Genomic DNA, 19,080 nt, shown 5'->3' on the forward strand with positions numbered 1-19,080 from the left:
AATCTGATTTGATATAGCATTTGCTTTCTTCGAAGTTACTGCAAACAAGGTTGCTGATTTAGCTGAGTATAACTCCTGATAATTATCAAATTTTATAACACAGAAACAAAAGATACAAAGTGCCAGTAATATATTACCCCAATTTACTGAGGCTAGTATAAATGTCTAATGTCAATTAATAAATAAGCTAAGTTCTCCCAGATTAAACTGTCAATCGATTATCGTTATCAAATTATTTATATTACATACTGTGGATTCATTTATTTTCGTGGGTACCAATTTTTATACGACCGCAAATTTTGAAAAAATTTTCGTCGTATATTGCTATCACGTTGGCGTCGGCGTCGTCGTCGTCGTCGTCGTCGTCGTCGTCGTCGTCGTCCGGCGTCCGAATACTTTTAGTTTTCACACTCTAACTTTAGTAAAAGTGAATGGAAATCTATGAAATTTTAACACAAGGTTTATGACCACAAAAGGAAGGTTGGTATTGATTTTGGGAGTTTTGGTCCCAACATTTTAGGAATTAGGGGCCAAAAAGGGCCCAAATAAGCATTTTCTTGGTTTTCGCACTATAACTTTAGTTTAAGTTAATAGAAATCTATGAAATTTTGACACAAGGTTTATGACCACAAAAGAACGGTTGGGATTGATTTTGGGAGTTTTGGTCTCAACAGTTTAGGAATTAGGGGCCAAAAAAGGGCCCAAATAAGCATTATTCTTGGTTTTCGCACAATAACATTAGTTTAAGTAAATAGAAATCAATGAAATTTAAACACAATGTTAATGACTACAAAAGGAAGGTTGGTATTGATTTTGGGAGTTAAGGTCCCAACAGTTTAGGAATTAGGGGCCAAAAAGGGACCCAAATAAGCATTTTTCTTGGTTTTCGCACCATAACGTTAGTATAAGTAAATAGAAATCTATGAAATTTAAACACAAGGTTTATGACCATAAAAGAAAGGTTGGGTTTGATTTTTTGGGAGTTTTGGTCCCAACATAATAAGGGGCCCAAAGGGTCCAAAATTAAACTTTTGTTTGATTTCATCAAAATTGAATAATTGGGGTTCTTTGATATGCTGAATCTAACTGTCATGACTGTGTATGTAGATTCTTAACTTTTGGTCCCGTTTTCAAATTGGTCTACATTAAGGTCCAAAGGGTCTAAAATTAAACTTAGTTTGATTTTGACAAAAAATGAATCAGTTAGGTTCTTTGATATGCTGAATCTAAAAATGTACTTAGATTCTTGATTATTGGCCCAGTTTTCAAGTTGGTCCAAATCGGGGTCCAAAATTAAACTTTGTTTGATTTCATCAAAAATTGAATAAATGGGGTTCTTTGATATACCAAATCTAACTGTGTATGTAGATTCTTCATTTTTGGTCCTGTTTTCTTGTGGATTGCGGAAAACTTCCCTTTTTGTGAATATGTGATTTGTAATTTTCATGTAGATTGATTAGCCATGTACCTTAGTCATGGTCCATTGACTTTCAATATTTTCCTAACTCATGTTACTTGTTTAATTAATTTGCTATTTTTATTTTTCAACATTTGCATAATCAAAATTTCAAAAAAAGTGAGACATATCTCTGTGAAACAGTTTATTGTATTTAGATGGTTTTGGTCGTATAATGGTATCACGTCGTCAGCGTTGTCCGAAGACGGATGGTTTCCGGATAATAACTTTAGTATAAGTAAATAGAAATCAATAAAATTTTAACACAATGTTTATAACCACAAAAGGAAGCTTGGGATTGATTTTGGGGTTATGGTCCCTAAGGTTTAGGAATAAGAGGCCCAAAACAAGCATTTATCTAGTGTCAGGACAATAAGTTGTGTATAAATATTTTAATTGTTCTGAAATTTTACAACAATGTCTAATACCATAAGTAGAAGGTTGGGATATATTTTAAGGGTTATGGGGCAAACAGTTTAGGAATGAAGGGCCATAAAGGGGCCATAAACAAGCATTTTTATACGACCGCAAAATTTGAAAAATTTTTCGTCGTATATTGCTATCACGTTGGCGTCGTCGTCGTCGTCCGAATACTTTTAGTTTTCACACTCTTACTTTAATAAAAGTGAATGGAAATCTTTGAAATTTTAACACAAGGTTTATGACCACAAAAAGAAGGTTGGTATTGATTTTGGGAGTGTTGGTCCCAACATTTTAGGAATTAGGGGCCAAAAAGGGCCCAAATAAGCATTTTCTTGGTTTTCGCACTATAACTTTAGTTTAAGTTAATAGATATCTATGAAATTTTGACACAAGGTTTATGACCACAAAAGAACGGTTGGGATTGATTTTGGGAGTTTTGGTTTCAACAGTTTAGGAATTAGGGGCCAAAAAAGGGCCCAAATAAGCATTATTCTTGGTTTTCGCACAATAACTTTAGTTTAAGTAAATAGATATCAATGAAATTTAAACACAATGTTAATGACTACAAAAGGAAGGTTGGTATTGATTTTGGGAGTTTAGGTCCCAACAGTTTAGGAATTAGGGGCCAAAAAGGGACCCAAATAAGCATTTTTCTTGGTTTTCGCACCATAACGTTAGTATAAGTAAATAGAAATCTATGAAATTTAAACACAAGGTTTATGACCATAAAAGGAAGGTTGGTATTGATTTTAGGAGTTTTGGTCCCAACAGAATAAGGGGCCCAAAGGGTCCAAAATTAAACTTTGTTTGATTATATCAAAATTGAATAATTGGAGTTCTTTGATATGCCGAATCTAACTGTCATGACTGTGTATGTAGATTCTTAACTTTTGGTCCCGTTTTCAAATTGGTCTACATTAAGGTTCAAAGGGTCCAAAATTAAACTTAGTTTGATTTTGACAAAAAATGAATCAGTTTGGTTCTTTGATATGCTGAATCTAAAAATGTACTTAGATTCTTGATTATTGGCCCAGTTTTCAAGTTGGTCCAGATCGGGGTCCAAAATTAAACTTTGTTTGATTTCATCAAAAATTGAATAAATGGGGTTCTTTGATATACCAAATCTAACTGTGTATGTAGATTCTTCATTTTTGGTCCTGTTTTCAAATTGGTCTACACTAAAGTCCAAAGGGTCCAAAATTAAAAAGTCTGATTTTAACAAAAATTGAAATCTTGGGGTTCTTTGATATGCTGAATCCAAAAATGTACTTAGATTTTTTATTATGGGCCCAGTTTTCAAGTTGGTCCAAATCAGGATCTAAAATTATGATATTAAGTATTGTGCAATAGCAAGTCTTTTCAATTGCACAGTATTGCGCAATGGCAAGAAATATCTAATTGCACAATATTGTGAAATAGCAAATTTTATTTTTAATTAGAGTTATCTTTCTTTGTCCAGAATAGTAAGCAAGAAATATCTAATTGCAAAATATTGTGCAATAGCAAGATTTTTTTTTAATTTGAGTTATCTTTCTTTGTCCAGAAGCAACTTAAATCTTTGTTATATACAATATACAATGTATATTCACTTTTTACTACCAACTGATAAATTAAAATAATCTTTACCATTCAGTGATAACAAGCAGTTTTTTTACATCTTAATATTTTATGATGTATTTAAATGAGTAGTTATTGTTGCAAACTCCATTAGAAATTTTAATTGAGATTAGTTTTGGAATAAGGAAAAGGGGGATGTGATTAAAAAAATTGGGTTCAATTTTTCTCATTTGAAATTTCATAAATAAAAAAGAAAATTTCTTCAAACATTTTTTTGAGAGGATTAATATTCAACAGCATAGTGAATTGCTCTAAGAGAAAACAAAAATTTTAAGTTCATTAGAACACATTCATTCTGTGTCAGAAACCTATGCTGTGTCAACTATTTAATCACAATCCAAATTTAGAGCTGAATCCAGCTTGAATGTTGTGTCCATACTTGCCCCAACCGTTCAGGGTTCAACCTCTGCGGTCGTATAAAGCTACGCCCTGCGGAGCATCTGGTTGTAGTTTCAAGACAATAAATAAATGTTATCTTTCTTTGTCCAGAATAGTTGTTGAATCACCTAAAACCAGTGCTTTATGAAATCTTCTTTGAAAATTGGAGTTATCTTTCTTTGTCCAGAATAGTAGTTGAAACTTGAATCAAAGCTATATACAATATACAATGCAATATTCACTTTTACTACCAACTGATAAATTAAAGCAATCTTTACCATCCAGTGATTACAAGCACTTTGATTACCATTCTAGGGTTATGCCCTTTACAAGTGGAAAAATTGAAGAATTTTTTCGTTTCTGTTCTCTTAACTTAAATTTGTCTCAACTAAATTTAATGAAATGTGTATATAATGCTTATTACCTCTGAACTCAGTTTAAGTTCTATTTTTGGCAGCTTCACTTTTACAGAGTTCTTGAGTTATGTCTCTTTATAGTGTTATATGCTAGCGGGGGCATCATCTGTGTCCCTTTGGATACATTCCCATTTTATTTTTTTAGAAGTTACTATTAATTAATATTTATTTTAACCATAATTTTAACCATGACTGTATGACATTTTATGATATATTTAAATGAGTAGTTATTGTTGCAAACTCCATTGGAAATTTGAATTGAGATCATTTTTGGAATAAGGGAAAGGGGGAGGTGAAAAAAATGGGGGGGGGGTGTCAATTTTTCTCATTTTAGATTTCAGAAATTAAAAAAGAAAATTTCTTCAAATATTTTTTTTGTATTAATATTCAACAGCATAGTGAATTGCTCAAAAGCAAAAAAAAAAAATGAGGTTTATTAGACCACATTCATTCTGTGTCAGAAACCTATGCTGTGTCAACTATTTAATCACAATCAAAATTCAGAGCTGTATCCAGCTTGAATGTTGTGTCCATACTTGCCCCAACCGTTTAGGGTTCGACCTCTGTGGTTGTATAAAGCTATGCTTTGCGGAGAATTTGGTTAACCTTTAACCCAGTTTGAAATAAAAAAAAAACCAAAAAACAATGTAAATATTAAAATATCTATACTATTAAACGAGAAGACTTCATTTTGTGTGTCGCTTCTCTTCTTTCCACAATAAATCAATCATCATGCCTCTGTGTCCTATAGGTAATATGCATAGTCGCATTTGTCATCCATTCTTATGATTATTCAGGTTAAGTTATTTTGGGAGAAAAACGACAAAAAAGAAGTCCGGATATGATTCCGTCATCGGACTGACTTTTAGTCATAGATAAGACTTCCGGTTTGAAACACCACAATACAACCAATCGTATGGTAGATAGCCAATCAGAGCGTTCTCCATATCATGGTGTTTAGATTGCAGGAACCACAACTATTATACCTCCTTATAGAGGACAATTATTTTTCGCGTTTATCTACATGTAAACTACGATTATACTACTTTAATATATAGGGACTCTCTGTATTCTGTCTACTGTTTTCTTTTAAATGTTTACTATTTAAGATTAAATATACCAGTTGCATATATATTAAAATAAGTAAAACATGTGACACAAGTACAACCAATCGAATGGTGGATAACAAAAATGAAAAATAAATAAGCCAATCAGAGTGTTCTCCATATCATGCTGTTTAGATTGCAAGAATCTATTATACATCCTTAGAGAGGACAATTATTTTTCGCGTTTATCTACATATAAACTACGATTATACTACTTTAATATATAGAGACTCTCTGTATTCTGTCAGGGACTTTCTATGTTAGTATAGAAAGTCCCTGATTCTGTTTACTGTTTTCTTTGAAATGTTTACTATTTAAGGGGTCATACCACTTGCATATATATTAAAATAAGTAAAACATGCTCACTTTTATCTAAAACTACCTAAATAAGCCATTCAGAGCGTTCTTCATATCATAGTGTTTAGATTGCAAGAATCACAACTATTATACATCCTTAGAGAGGACAATTATTTTTCGCGTTTATCTACATGTAAACTACAATTATACTACTTTAATATATAGAGACTCTGTATTCTGTCAGGGACTTTCTATGTTAGTATAGAAAGTCCCTGATTCTGTCTACTGTTTTCTTTGAAATGTTTACTATTTAAGGGGTCATACTCCTTGCATACATATTAAAATAACGGTAAAACATGCTCAACTTCATCCAAAACTACATTTGTACCTCGACCAAAAACTTTAACCTAAAACGGGACAGACTAGAAAACATAATGCTAATAAATGGGGCATAAACACTTATTGTTGAAAGGGAAAATAGTGATTTGGCAAAAATGAAAGTAAGGTAGAGATGAGAGGGAGGCATGACCTTTTTTGGGGCGTCAGGTTCGGGTGTTTTTAAGCTCTGGATTTGGGGATTGGTCCTTACGGGATCCGGGAATATATTTTTCGATTTCGGGATATGAATTTCTTTAAATTCTGCATCTCAGGATTTCATGGTTATAAGCCCGGGATTTCGGGATCAGGACCCCTCCGACCACCCTAGACGATCTTAGTCATTTATACATGATTCATATCCTACCATTGGCATGTTAATAAGGCTCTAAGAAGAAAAAAAGCACTGATGGATTGACCTAGAAGCATATTTTATTTAGACTAATAATGATCTATATAAAAGCAGTAACAATTCTGTCTACTGTTTTCTTTGAAATGTTTACTATTTAAGGGGTCATACCACTTGCATATATATTAAAATAAGTAAAACATGCTCAACTTTATCTAAAACTACCTAAATAAGCCATTCAGAGCGTTCTTCATATCATGGTGTTTAGATTGCAAGAATCACAACTATTATACATCCTTAGAGAGGACAATTATTTTTCGCATTTATCTACATGTAAACTACAATTATACTACTTTAATATATAGAGACTCTGTATTCTGTCAGGGACTTTCTATGTTAGTATAGAAAGTCCCTGATTCTGTCTACTGTTTTCTTTGAAATGTTTACTATTTAAGGGGTCATACTCCTTGCATACATATTAAAATAACGGTAAAACATGCTCAACTTCATCCAAAACTACATTTGTACCTCAACCAAAAACTTTAACCTAAAGCGGGACAGACTAGAAAACATAATGCTAATAAATGGGGCATAAACACTTATTGTTGAAAGGGAAAATAGTGATTTGGCAAAAATGAAAGTAAGGTAGAGATGAGAGGGAGGCATGACCTTTTTTTTTGGGAGTCGGGTTCGAGTGTTTTTAAGCTCTGGATTTGGGGATTGGTCCTTACGGGATCCGGGAATAGATTTTTCGATTTCGGAATTTCGGGATATGAATTTCTTTAAATTCTGCATCTCAGGATTTCATGGTTATAAGCCTGGGATTTCGGGATCAGGACCCCTCCGACCACCCCTCAAATTAGCCTTACTTAGACGATCTTAGTCATTTATACATGATTCATATCCTACCATTGGCATGTTAATAAGGCTCTTAAAAGAAAAAAAAGCACTGATGGATTGACCTAGACAAGGTCAAGCATATTTTATTTAGACTAAAAATGATCTATATAAAAGCAGTTACATTTATTTCATGTTTGAAATGGTGCAAATTTTTAATTTGATTTGACTTTTACCAAAAGGAAGCATTGTAGCAAAGGAGAAGAATATTTGTGGTCTGAGGCCAGACACTCGAAAATAATTGAATGTAACAGAAAGGAAACAAATATCGGACTTTGGGAAAAGGGAGAGGGCTTTTGATACCTTTTATGAAATTCTCCATACATAATATCTTTTACAAACAATCATCCTCTGACAACAGTTTACAAGCTGTATATGCCCGCGATTTCGCGGGTGTGTTCTAGTATTATTTAACTGTAAATTTAGATCAGTTGAACATAAAAATGCTTATAACGGAAAAATAAGCAATTTTGAATGTCATGTAAAAATAGCATTTAACATTTTTACTCTTTCCTTTTAGGTAACCTTGATAACAGATTCTCCAACAAGACAAAGGACTGGTTCTCGAACTTCATCAAGATTGCCATAACTAAAAACAGTTGGGTGTTAAGTTGTTATTAAAGTTTTTGAATGCTCTTTAAATGGACTAAAACTATGAAAGAAAACTTGTCTGTGATTAGAAACAGTGCAATATTGTTAACTATTTAAATTAAAATAAACATTGATATATAATATAAACATATAGCAAAAGGTTATACATATAATAAAAGTTAAAAACAATTTATTATATTTACTTCTGGTGTTGTAGTGTATAATTTTTATGCTCCTGCTACAAAGAAGAAATTCATTTCGTTTTTTTTTAAACATTTTTCTTTAACCTATCCATAGTCTATGCTAAATAATTATACCTCCGCTCCAAAGAACAGGGAGTATTCTGTTTTTCTATCTGTCGGTCCCTGTTTCATTGTAAAGAACTTGTCAAACATTGAAGAATGAGTTGAATGTTTATTTTTTTCTTCTTTAAATCTTTGAGGAAAACAGCTTATATAAACTACACTAAAGACTGAACAATAACAGATTGAAAGTCCTCAACTATATTACACACATAGGGCGATAAGTACATGAATTTTATGCTGTTAAAGTAAACTTAGCTTTTAAAAAAAGAACAAAAACACACTACCATCGTGACCATAGTACGTTTTTGCACAAAGTGAGGTATTTCTTTTCATGAAAAAATCACATTTTTAAACAACAAAAAAACAACTCTCTTTACTGCTAAAAAACACAAAACCACACATGATGAAGACATCTTACATATACATGTACATGTAAATATTATTAGTATGTACAATGTGACTGATAGAAGAGCATTCCATACTTGGTAAGTCAGTGTAATGTAGTTTGAGTTCTGCTTTATTACAGAATGTATGGGTGGTTTTGCCTTTTGTTTTGGCTTAAGAAGACTTGTTCATTGATTAGCTATGGCCGTGTTAATTTGTTTTCCCCATTGACATTTTTTGTCATCTTCATCAGCGAGTAGATGTATTATAATATTGTAGTCTATCTTAGTTGACAATCATCTGTCTATCCATTAAAAATCTAAAAGAGAAGAGAAAGATACCAAAGGGACATACAAACTCACAAATCTAAAATAAATAAAATGCTGAGAAACAAGAACCCAAACAAAACTCCATAGTAACCTATAAGAGGACCAGAAATAACAAATGTAAAACAACTGAATGTGAAAACCACCAGCCTGATTTATGTGCAAAACAATAAAATGACATAAGTATAATATACAGCAACAAATGGCAATCAGTCACCGAATGACAGGTTCCCAACTTTGGATAGGCACATACAGAATGTTGTGTGGTTAAACATGTTTTCTCTAGGGACAGTGGTGTAACAATAAAACAAAAACACACTAAAGAAATAAGATGAAACCAGCATGTAACTCATCAGATAGAAATCAAATGCTATAGACATATACTTAGTCTATATATGAGTCATAATTGGTAACAATGTTCTGCATGGTGTTCTCATATTCATGTAACTTGCAGCCTCTGTATTTGATTTGAGTTGCAGTTGGATGATGTTTATATTTTGTTGTCAATATTTTTTGTGTTGGTATAAGCTGATTTGTGCATGGCTTTTTACAAAGAACAAGTAGTTGGATATTTCTGTTTCATAATAACTCGTCTGTTGAATGTTACTCTGTAGTTTTCTGTATTGTTATAATTGATGTTGATTTTGAACCTGATAGAATAGTACATTCGGGGTTGATAACTCATGGCTTTTTTATGAGTCTAATGGTCTCATATATTGTACCTGTGTATCATGATTCAAACATGTCGTTTGAATGGTACATGTTTGTTAGTAGCTAAAGTTTAAAGACTTACATAAATTTGTATACCGGGTCTGATGTACTTATATTATTGTTGCTTGAAATATAATGAAAAAAAATGAAACATCAGTCAACAAATTTCATGTGTCTGATGTGCTTTTCTGGAGTTACCTTTATCTGGAACGCTTAAAGCCGAACATTTTAAATTATAGAACCAAAAACAGTTGAAGAGCTATAAGGCTAAACGGGGCATACGAAAATTAATCTGAGTGAATGAAAACTTAGTTTCTTTATAATTTCTAAATTTATATTGTCATATAAACAGAAGACTACTGATCTGATGATACCCTCGGGGACTGATAGTCAACCAGCAATGGTAAAGACTACTGATCTGATGATACCCTCGGGGACTGATAGTCAACCAGCAATGGTAAAGACTACTGATCTGATGATACCCTCGGGGACTGATAGTCAACCAGCAATGGTAAAGACTACTGATCTGATGATACCCTCGGGGACTGATAGTCAACCAGCAATGGTAAAGACTACTGATCTGATGATACCCTCGGGGACTGATAGTCAACCAGCAATGGTAAAGACTACTGATCTGATGATACCCTCGGGGACTGATAGTCAACCAGCAATGGTATTAACACTCGGGGACTGATAGTCAACCAGCAATGGTATTAACACAACACTGTCAAAAATGAAAACAACACTTTATAAATTTTATGCATCTCAAGTGCTTTTATTGATTTACTTTCATTATGAACATGCAAGCCAAATATTTAAAAGCTAACTATCAATATTTCTGGCTTGGTGCATTCTTTCATGATCTTGATGGGAAATATTTAGGTGATTTTTTTATATATAATTGAGAATGGAAATGGGGAATGTGCCAAAGAGACAACAACCCGACCATAGAAAAAAACAACAGCAGAAGGTCACCAACAGGTATTTAATGTAGCGAGAAATTCCCGCACCCGGAGGCGTCCTTCAGCTGGCCCCTAAACAAATATATACTAGTTCAGTGATAATGAACGCCATACTAATTTCCAAATTGTACACAAGAAACTAAAATTAAAATAACACAAGACTAACAAAGTCCAGAGGCTCCTGACTTGGGACAGGCGCAAAAATGCGGCGGGGTTAAACATGTTTGTGAGATCTCAACCCTCCCCTATACCTCTAGCCAATGTAGAAAAGTAAACGCATAACAATACGCACATTAAAATTCAGTTCAAGAGAAGTCAGAGTCTGATGTCAGAAGATGTAACCAAAGAAAATAACACATAAATAACAACAGACTACTAGCAGTTAACTGACATGCCAGCTCCAGACTTCAATTAAACTGACTGAAAGATTATGATTTCATCATATGAACATCAGGCACAATCCTTCCCGTTAATAGGGGTTAAGTATCATACCATCATAACATATATGAGAAGAACATAACCTGTGATCAACCTGTGTCATGCCAACAACTGGTTTTTGAATAAATGTGTTTAGTTCCGATGCAAAGACCCTATAAGGGAATCAATATTAACGCCAAAATATGCAATCTTTAATGACCTGACAACAGTATCGTAACTATATCCCTTCTTAATAAGTCTATTCAAAGGTTTGACAAGTTTTTGAGGTGAATACTGACACCTTTGTGCTTTATAAAGAATATTTCCATAAAAAATTGGAAGTGAAATACCTGAACGTATAAGAAGTCTGTATGTTGAGCTATATTTACGAATGATGTCCTTATACCGATGATAAAATTTAGTAAATGTTTTGACTAGTTTGTGATATCGAAAACCCTGGTGTAATAATTTTTCAGTAATACATAAATTTCTCTCGTTAAAATCTAAAACATTGTTACATACTCGAGCGAATCGTACAAGTTGAGATATATAAACACCATAAGATGGTGACAAGGGAACGTCACCAACTAAAAATGGATAATTAACGATAGGAAATGAAAAATCATCTCTTTTATCATAAATATTAGTATTCAGCTTTCCGTTATTGATATACTAGATATCAAGATCGAGGAAAGGGCAGTGGTCATTGTAAGTATTAGCTTTATTTAAAGTAAGTTCAACAGGATAAATTTCTTTAATATACATACTGAGGTCGTCATTATTGAGAGCCAAAATTTCATCCAAATATCTGTTATAGGTGTTCTTTTATGTAAAAGTTTTTAAAGTGAATTTTATTGAGAAAATATATTATTTTAGAAAATATGAAATTATGAAATTATGAAATATTTTATCACAAATTTGAATTTAATTAATCAGGTAAATTTTGTGAAACATGTCACTTGTGAATAATTGCTCTGAGCAACACTTTGGTATCTTGTCAATTGTCATAAATTAATCTGAGCAATATTATGTTTTAATTAGGATTATAAATGTAATTAACTTGTATTTCTCTAATTGACATTATTCATATTTCACCTTTGGACATTGTAAACAATATTATCAATACTCAAATTATCTCAATTATCAAAATTATCAATGTCTGTCATTTTATGAGTTGTTTTCAGCATTCGCCTTAAATATCGGAGCCGAACAGTTATTCGTCAGTGTAGTCTCGTCGGTGTTATCCAGATAGGAGTGCTTCCAAAGCCAACCAGGCTCAGCTACTCAGGAGAAACGCTAACTCAAAAGACAGCTCAACATAACTGTACCTATTCAAGCCAGACAACATCAACTTGGAATATTACGAACATTTTGGACTTAACTTTAACTGTGAATTAGTGAAATTAGTGACTTTATTATTTGGAACATTTGGACTTTATTTATTTGTAAATTGTTTCGGCATCATTATTATTATTTGGACCAGCTACTATATAAAATTGTTACAACTTGCTGCTTGCTTTATAGTTTTGCCTGCCATTGCTTAAGTCTTGCGAAAGACTGACCCCCTGTGCCTTGGGCTGTGCATGTTCGATAGTCCCCCTTAAACTCGACGTGCATTGGCTCTTGGTGACAGATTTGGTGGCGGGCCCGGGCATCATTTCGATCCATTTAGCTTTGGCATGGCATTATTATTAGCAACAGCTTTCAAAATTACTTTTAAATTATCTACTTTCAAAATTTGTGAAGGAATTTCATAAATAAAATTCAACTGAAGGAACAGCAGAGAATGAGAATCGACTATTGAAGCTAAGTAACTTATTGGAATATTATTTATTATTTTATCTTTACAGTTATATTCAAATTTTTATAGTTTCAGCAAATACTGTGCAAGATTGAATTTAACTAGATTAAAAATATAATTAAGTTTTAAATCTGTAAAAGTCATTGGTAGTATTCAAATGAATTTTGTTTTCATAGTCTACTATTTACAGAAGTCTAATTATAATCTTGTTTAGTTTCAGTTTTCAACTTTAAAAGTTGCTGTTCCAAAGTTGGCCAACTAATTGTAAAGAAAGACAACTGCAGTGTGTAAACAAAATAGAACTACTACAGAGACTAAAAGATAAGTAGCTTTTGAAATAACAATATTCATGATAATTCTCGAATTAAATTGCTAGTTATCTAAGCAAAAGTTTCTTCAAAGAAAAGTTGTGAATATATATATTTATGTGCGGTTCGCGTATGATTTTTGAAGTATGTAATTTTTCTATTGTGTTTTCACAATAGTTGTAAACCGGTTTTGGCGGTCAGTATATAATGAAAGTTTGCACGAGATTTAACTATCGAGGTTTGGGCAGTGACCATTATCGTACGTTTCCTTTGTATTGAAGTTTAATTTCGTTATGTCTGACATCGAGCCTGATAAACTACTTGATATGGAAGATGTAGAGATGCCGGGTCAAGCTGCTTCTGATGAAATTACAAATGCTGATTTGTTGTCGCTGATGAAAACTTATTTTACCAGAAAGTTGACGGGAATCGAGAGAAATTTTGCAGATACCACACATGATCTTGCACGAAAGGTACAGAAATCTGAGAGTTCTTTCAAGTTCAAGGGTAACAAAGTGCAGTTTGATTTAAATTCGGATTTGTTAGACAATATTGATATTGCTGTAGACTGTATAGAGCACCGGAGATATGACAAGGCCGTTAAAGTGTTGAAAGAATCTGATCAATCTTTGAAGAAAAGGAATAAGCTGATTCGTATAGCTGATAAATCTGAAGGTGGGTGGAAAACTGTGGACGAGTATTTGTCGGATGACGTGGCTAGTGACTCAGAGGATGAGAAGCGCATTAGGGCGGCTGATGGCAGAGCAGTGAAGAAATTGAAAACCGTGAAGCAGGATAAGCGTCAAAACATAAAGAAAAGACCCGCGGAATCTGCTGGTGGTCCGTCTAGTATTGCTCACAATGGTAATAATGGTGGTTTTTCACAGCAACAGCCCTTTCTTGTCGCGGGGGCCGCCGCCCCCATTACATCTCGTCGGAACAGAACTAGGGACATCTGTTACAACTGTGGTCTGTATGGACATTGGGCAAAAGACTGTAAAAAAGGGGGAAATTCAGCAGCTTCCAGAGGAGCACCAAACTGAGAGATCTCCAGATATTCTTAAGGTACAGAATGTAGACAATTTTGACTCTTTTTATGATTATGAATCTGGTACCTCTTGTATTAACGTTAAAAATAGACTGAAAAATTCTTTAGATTTTTGGAAAAATATTAATGCTTCAAAGTTTATTTTAGATTTAATTGAGAATGGTTATAAAATACCTTTAATTAACGAACCAGAGAGCGTTTTGCTAAGAAATAATAAATCTGCTTTAGAACATAAAGATTTTGTAGAAAAGGCAGTTCAGGAATTAATTGATGCTAGCTTGATAGAAGAGGTATCGAACAGACCGCATGTTGTTAACCCGTTAACTGTATCGATTAATTCATCAGGTAAAGGTCGTCTAATTTTAGACTTGAGACACGTAAACAAACAAGTTGTTTATAGTAAGATAAAGTTTGAGGACTGGAAAACTGCCAGTCAGTTTTTGACAAGCGATTGTTTTGGATTTGCTTTTGATTTAAAAGCAGGATATCATCACATAAACATTTTCCCCAATCATCAGAAATATTTGGGCTTTTCTTGGAAGTTTGGTGAAACGGTAAAATATTTTGTTTTTACAGTTTTACCGTTTGGCCTCTGTTCAGCGGGGTACGTATTCACTAAAGTTGTAAGACCTTTAATTGCTCACTGGCGCAAAGACGGTATCAAAATTACAGTGTATTTAGATGATGGTTTATGTTTAGCGGAGACTGAAAAGCTATGCTGTGAACAATCTGTGAGGGTCAAAAACGATTTGATATTGTCGGGTTTTGTTCCAAACAAGGACAAGTGTATATGGACACCTGTTCAAACTTTAGTTTGGCTTGGTTTCACTTGGAATTTGAAAAGTTCTTTGATGGAGTTGCCGTTAATTAAAATAGAAAATTTTATCAATTTGATTGATGTAATTCTGTCTAAAGTTTTTAAAGTTAAAATTAGGTTATTGGCTAAATTATGTGGAAAAATAATCTCCTTTTCACCAGCTATTGGAAATGTTACTCAAATTATGACCAGGTGTACTTTTTCTGTTATAAATTTAAGACAAGACTGGGATCAGTACGTTGATTTGAGACAACACTCAGATAGTATTCAAGAAATTATGTTTTGGAAGCAAAATATTCACTGTTTGAAGCCAGTACCGTTATTACGGAATAATTCTGAATTTAATGTTTTCACTGATGCTAGTGATATAGGTGCAGGAGGTTATTTGCAAGGTACTGATTATATTGCACACAGACAGTGGTCTGTCACAGAGGCAACAAAAAGCTCCACTTGGAGAGAAATCAAAGCAATTGAATTAACATTAGATAGTTTTGCGAAAGTATTAGAACACAGTTCAGTTACTTTTTTCACAGATAATCAAAATGCTGTTAGTATTATTAAGAAAGGAAGCAAATTACCACACTTGCAAGGTTTAGCTTTATCAATTTTTAATACTTGTGTGTCGTGCAATATTTCATTATATGCACAGTGGATTCCTAGAAAGGAAAACGAAAAGGCTGATGCTTTGAGTAGAATTATTGACATTGATGATTGGGGCATATCTTTTGAATTTTTCGATTTTTTGAATAGCATCTGGGGACCATTCACTGTTGATAGGTTTGCTAACATGCATAATACAAAGCTGACTAGGTTTAATTCGAAATATTGGAATCCTACAACATCAGCGATAGATGCATTCACTTGCAACTGGCATGGCGAGAACAACTGGTTAGTTCCGCCAGTTAGTCTAGTTAGTAACTGTATTAACCATTTAGTTTCTTGTGGAGCAGAGGGTACACTTGTTGTTCCTAAATGGCAGTCTGCTGCATTTTGGCCTTTGATTTTTAAACAGAACTCAGAAGTCGCTTGTTATGTTGTTGATGTTTTAGAATTTCATGAAGCGGAAAGAATTTTTGTTGCTGGTAACAATTTAAACTCTTTGTTTGCTAATGGCCAATTTCACGGGAAAATATTAGCTGTACGCTTAAATGCTTCGGTTGTGTAATATGTATATTTATTTTACAGATTTATATTACCACTGGGTATTGCATTTTGCTATGGTGTTACTGTATACACGCATTGGACTGCCTTTTTTGGTCACTGGACCCTCATCTTATTGGTCGCTGGACTATTGTTATAGATTGCATTGTTTTACCAAGTCACTGGACTATAGTATGGATATAGTTTCAAGGTACTGTATTTTATATTTATAACTTTATATTGTGTATATATTTTGCAGACAATATTTTCGGTTGGATTTTGGTCACAGAACGAACAGATTAAACATCCTGAACTTAAAGCATTGTTTAATAGTTTATCTTCAACCATTCTTGATGCTCGTGCAAAATCTACAGTAGAAAAATATGCTGGATATTTTAAAAGATTCGTTAAATGGACTGAAAAATACTCTGAAATTAAATGTGTATTACCCTGTCAGGAATTATATGTAGGTCTATATTTACAAAATTTAATTCAATCAGCTAATCATTATAGCGCTATAGAATCCGCTTTTTATGGAATTAAATGGGCACATAATCTTGCTGGGGTAGCTAATCCATGTGATTCTGAAATGGTTAGATTGATCGTAGAAGCATCAAGAAGAAAATTGAACAGACCTATAGAGAAAAAGAGTCCAGTTACTTCTGATATTATGATCAAATTATTTTTGAAGTACAATTCAATTGGTCGTTCTCTAAAAGATTTACGCCTATTAACAATGTGTGCACTATCTTATACCGGATTTTTAAGGTATCAAGAACTTTGTAGTATAAAAGCAAAGCACATTTCAGTTTGTAATCAATATATAGACATTTTTATTGAGAAGAGTAAAACAGACTGTTACAGGAAAGGCAGACATGTATTGATATCAAAGCTTGACACTCCACAATGTCCATGTACAATATTAGACTGTTATTTAAAAGAAGCAAATATTGATTTGTCTTCAGATATGTATATTTTTAGACCTTTGTCATTTTTAAAGAAATCAAACAATTTTGTTCTAAGGAAGAAAAACGATAGTTTGTCGTATACCAGAGCGAGAGAATTGATAAAATGTGCATTATCAGAGATTGGTTGTAACGCTAAAGATTTTGGTCTGCATAGTTTTAGATCGGGTGGTGCAACAGCTGCCGCTCAAAACAATATTTCCGATAGATTATTTAAAATACATGGTCGGTGGAAATCCGATCAAGCTAAAGATGGCTATGTATTAGAAAGTTTACAGAAGCGTTTGTCAGTATCTCAAAATCTTGGTATATAATATGTACTTAACATCAAGTTTGCTTTCTTTGTGCGTCGAGATGGTCATTGCGCCTAACAGTACCTAAATATGTATTTAGTTTTCTATTATGCCTTTATCGTATAAAGGTACATATCTGAATGTGCTCAGATATGTATGCTTTACAAAAATCTAGAGAGATTTAGCACATAAATACTTTATGTTCGTTTGAACACAGTGAATTTAGAACATAAATATATTTATGTGCGGTTCGCGTATGATTTTTGAAGTATGTAATTTTTCTATTGTGTTTTCACAATAGTTGTAAACCGGTTTTGGCGGTCAGTATATAATGAAAGTTTGCACGAGATTTAACTATCGAGGTTTGGGCAGTGACCATTATCGTACGTTTCCTTTGTATTGAAGTTTAATTTTCATTAAGAATTCTGTTTTTTTTAATGTATTGAAGTTGTATGTAAAGAATTAATGTGTTTTGTATATATTTTGTAGATGTTTGATTGCTGTCTTTTACCGGTATTGTTGATTGTGTGATGTTTATAAACCGGGATTTGTTTTCGTAGATGCATGGTAGCCGTATTCAAAACATGAACTGTTAATGTTGTTTGATATTAGTATATTGTGATCTCTGGATCTATAGTTATTAAAATTGAGATGGTCATTGCGCCTAACAGTACCTAAATATGTATTTAGTTTTCTATTATGCCTTTATCGTATAAAGGTACATATCTGAATGTGCACAGATATGTATGCTTTACAAAAATCTAGAGAGATTTAGCACATAAATACTTTATGTTCGTTTGAACACAGTGAATTTAGAACATAAATATATTTTATTGAAACTGCTACTAAATTAAGAAATTTAGTAGTTTTACACACATTTTTTGTAGCATATTGCCTTTTTATTCTGTGAATAGATTTTATCTAATATAGCCAAATTCTTTTAGTAGAAGTCATGGGAAAGAAAAGAATTAAGAATATATGGTGCTGCAAAAGATCAAAATGTGCAAGTCTTTCAACTGTTACAGCAAGAGAAGCAGATATAGAATTTAAATCATCTTTAGAAAGAAACTTCATGTACCTGAACATTGAAAATTCAAATCAAAAGTGCTTAATTGACAGTGGTGCAACAATAAGTTGTATAAGTCAACATCTTTTAAGACAACTAAAACCACAAGCTGACATACAGAGATCATCAATTTTTAGTGGAGTTGGAGTATGTGGAGAAGTACACCCAGTGCTAGGAAAAGCTAATTTGGAAATTAGATTCGGCGAACACAAAATTTTACAGAACTTTCACATTTTTGAAACGCTTCATTCAAAAATACTTCTTGGTTTGGACTTCTTGGTAACTCATAAGGTTAATTTGGATTTTGGAAAAATGACAATATCTGTGCCTAATGTAACAGTAAAAGATACTGCTACACTGAAAGGAAAGGAGAACATAGTGTCTACAGTTACTGTTCCAACATTCATAGATGACAACGTTCAGATTGCCATGGCAACCACAGTGGATTTAGTAGAAATACAACCGCAATCTGAAATCATAATTCCAGTACATGTTAGAAAGTTTAAACATGGAACAACAGTAATTTTAGAACCTAAAGGAAACTTATCCATTGAACATCAGGTAGCAGGAGGAAAGACCATTTCTACAGTGTTAAGAGGCATAGCTTCATACAGACTTATGAATCCTACAAA

General features: G+C 33.0%; 3 protein-coding genes across 4 annotated transcripts in view; all 3 read left to right on the forward strand.

Moving 5' to 3' along the window:
* Positions 1–8,096, forward strand: part of LOC139498612 (vacuolar protein sorting-associated protein 11 homolog) — a 50,702-nt gene extending 42,606 nt beyond the window's left edge. For both annotated transcript variants that reach the window (XR_011657975.1, XM_071287083.1), the window contains exon 29: positions 7,835–8,096. Coding sequence is in view for 1 of the 2 variants with exons in the window: in XM_071287083.1 (XP_071143184.1) it covers positions 7,835–7,903 (69 nt within the window). In the remaining variant the exon portion in view is untranslated. The remainder of the gene's footprint in view (positions 1–7,834) is intronic.
* Positions 8,097–13,230: 5,134 nt separating this feature from the next.
* Positions 13,231–18,061, forward strand: LOC139498589 (uncharacterized). Its single transcript, XM_071287047.1, has 3 exons — positions 13,231–14,184; positions 16,170–16,335; positions 17,872–18,061. Exon 1 carries the CDS (start codon positions 13,413–13,415, stop codon positions 14,160–14,162), a length of 750 nt encoding a protein of 249 aa, XP_071143148.1. The 5' UTR covers positions 13,231–13,412; the 3' UTR covers positions 14,163–14,184; positions 16,170–16,335; positions 17,872–18,061.
* Positions 15,169–17,403, forward strand: LOC139497645 (uncharacterized). Its single transcript, XM_071285876.1, has 2 exons — positions 15,169–16,122; positions 16,384–17,403. Exons 1-2 carry the CDS (start codon positions 15,169–15,171, stop codon positions 17,401–17,403), a joined length of 1,974 nt encoding a protein of 657 aa, XP_071141977.1.
* Positions 18,062–19,080: the final 1,019 nt, after the last annotated feature.

This window comes from Mytilus edulis, chromosome 12 (assembly GCF_963676685.1).
Source record: "Mytilus edulis chromosome 12, xbMytEdul2.2, whole genome shotgun sequence".
In the NCBI taxonomy this organism is placed as follows: domain Eukaryota; kingdom Metazoa; phylum Mollusca; class Bivalvia; order Mytilida; family Mytilidae; genus Mytilus; species Mytilus edulis.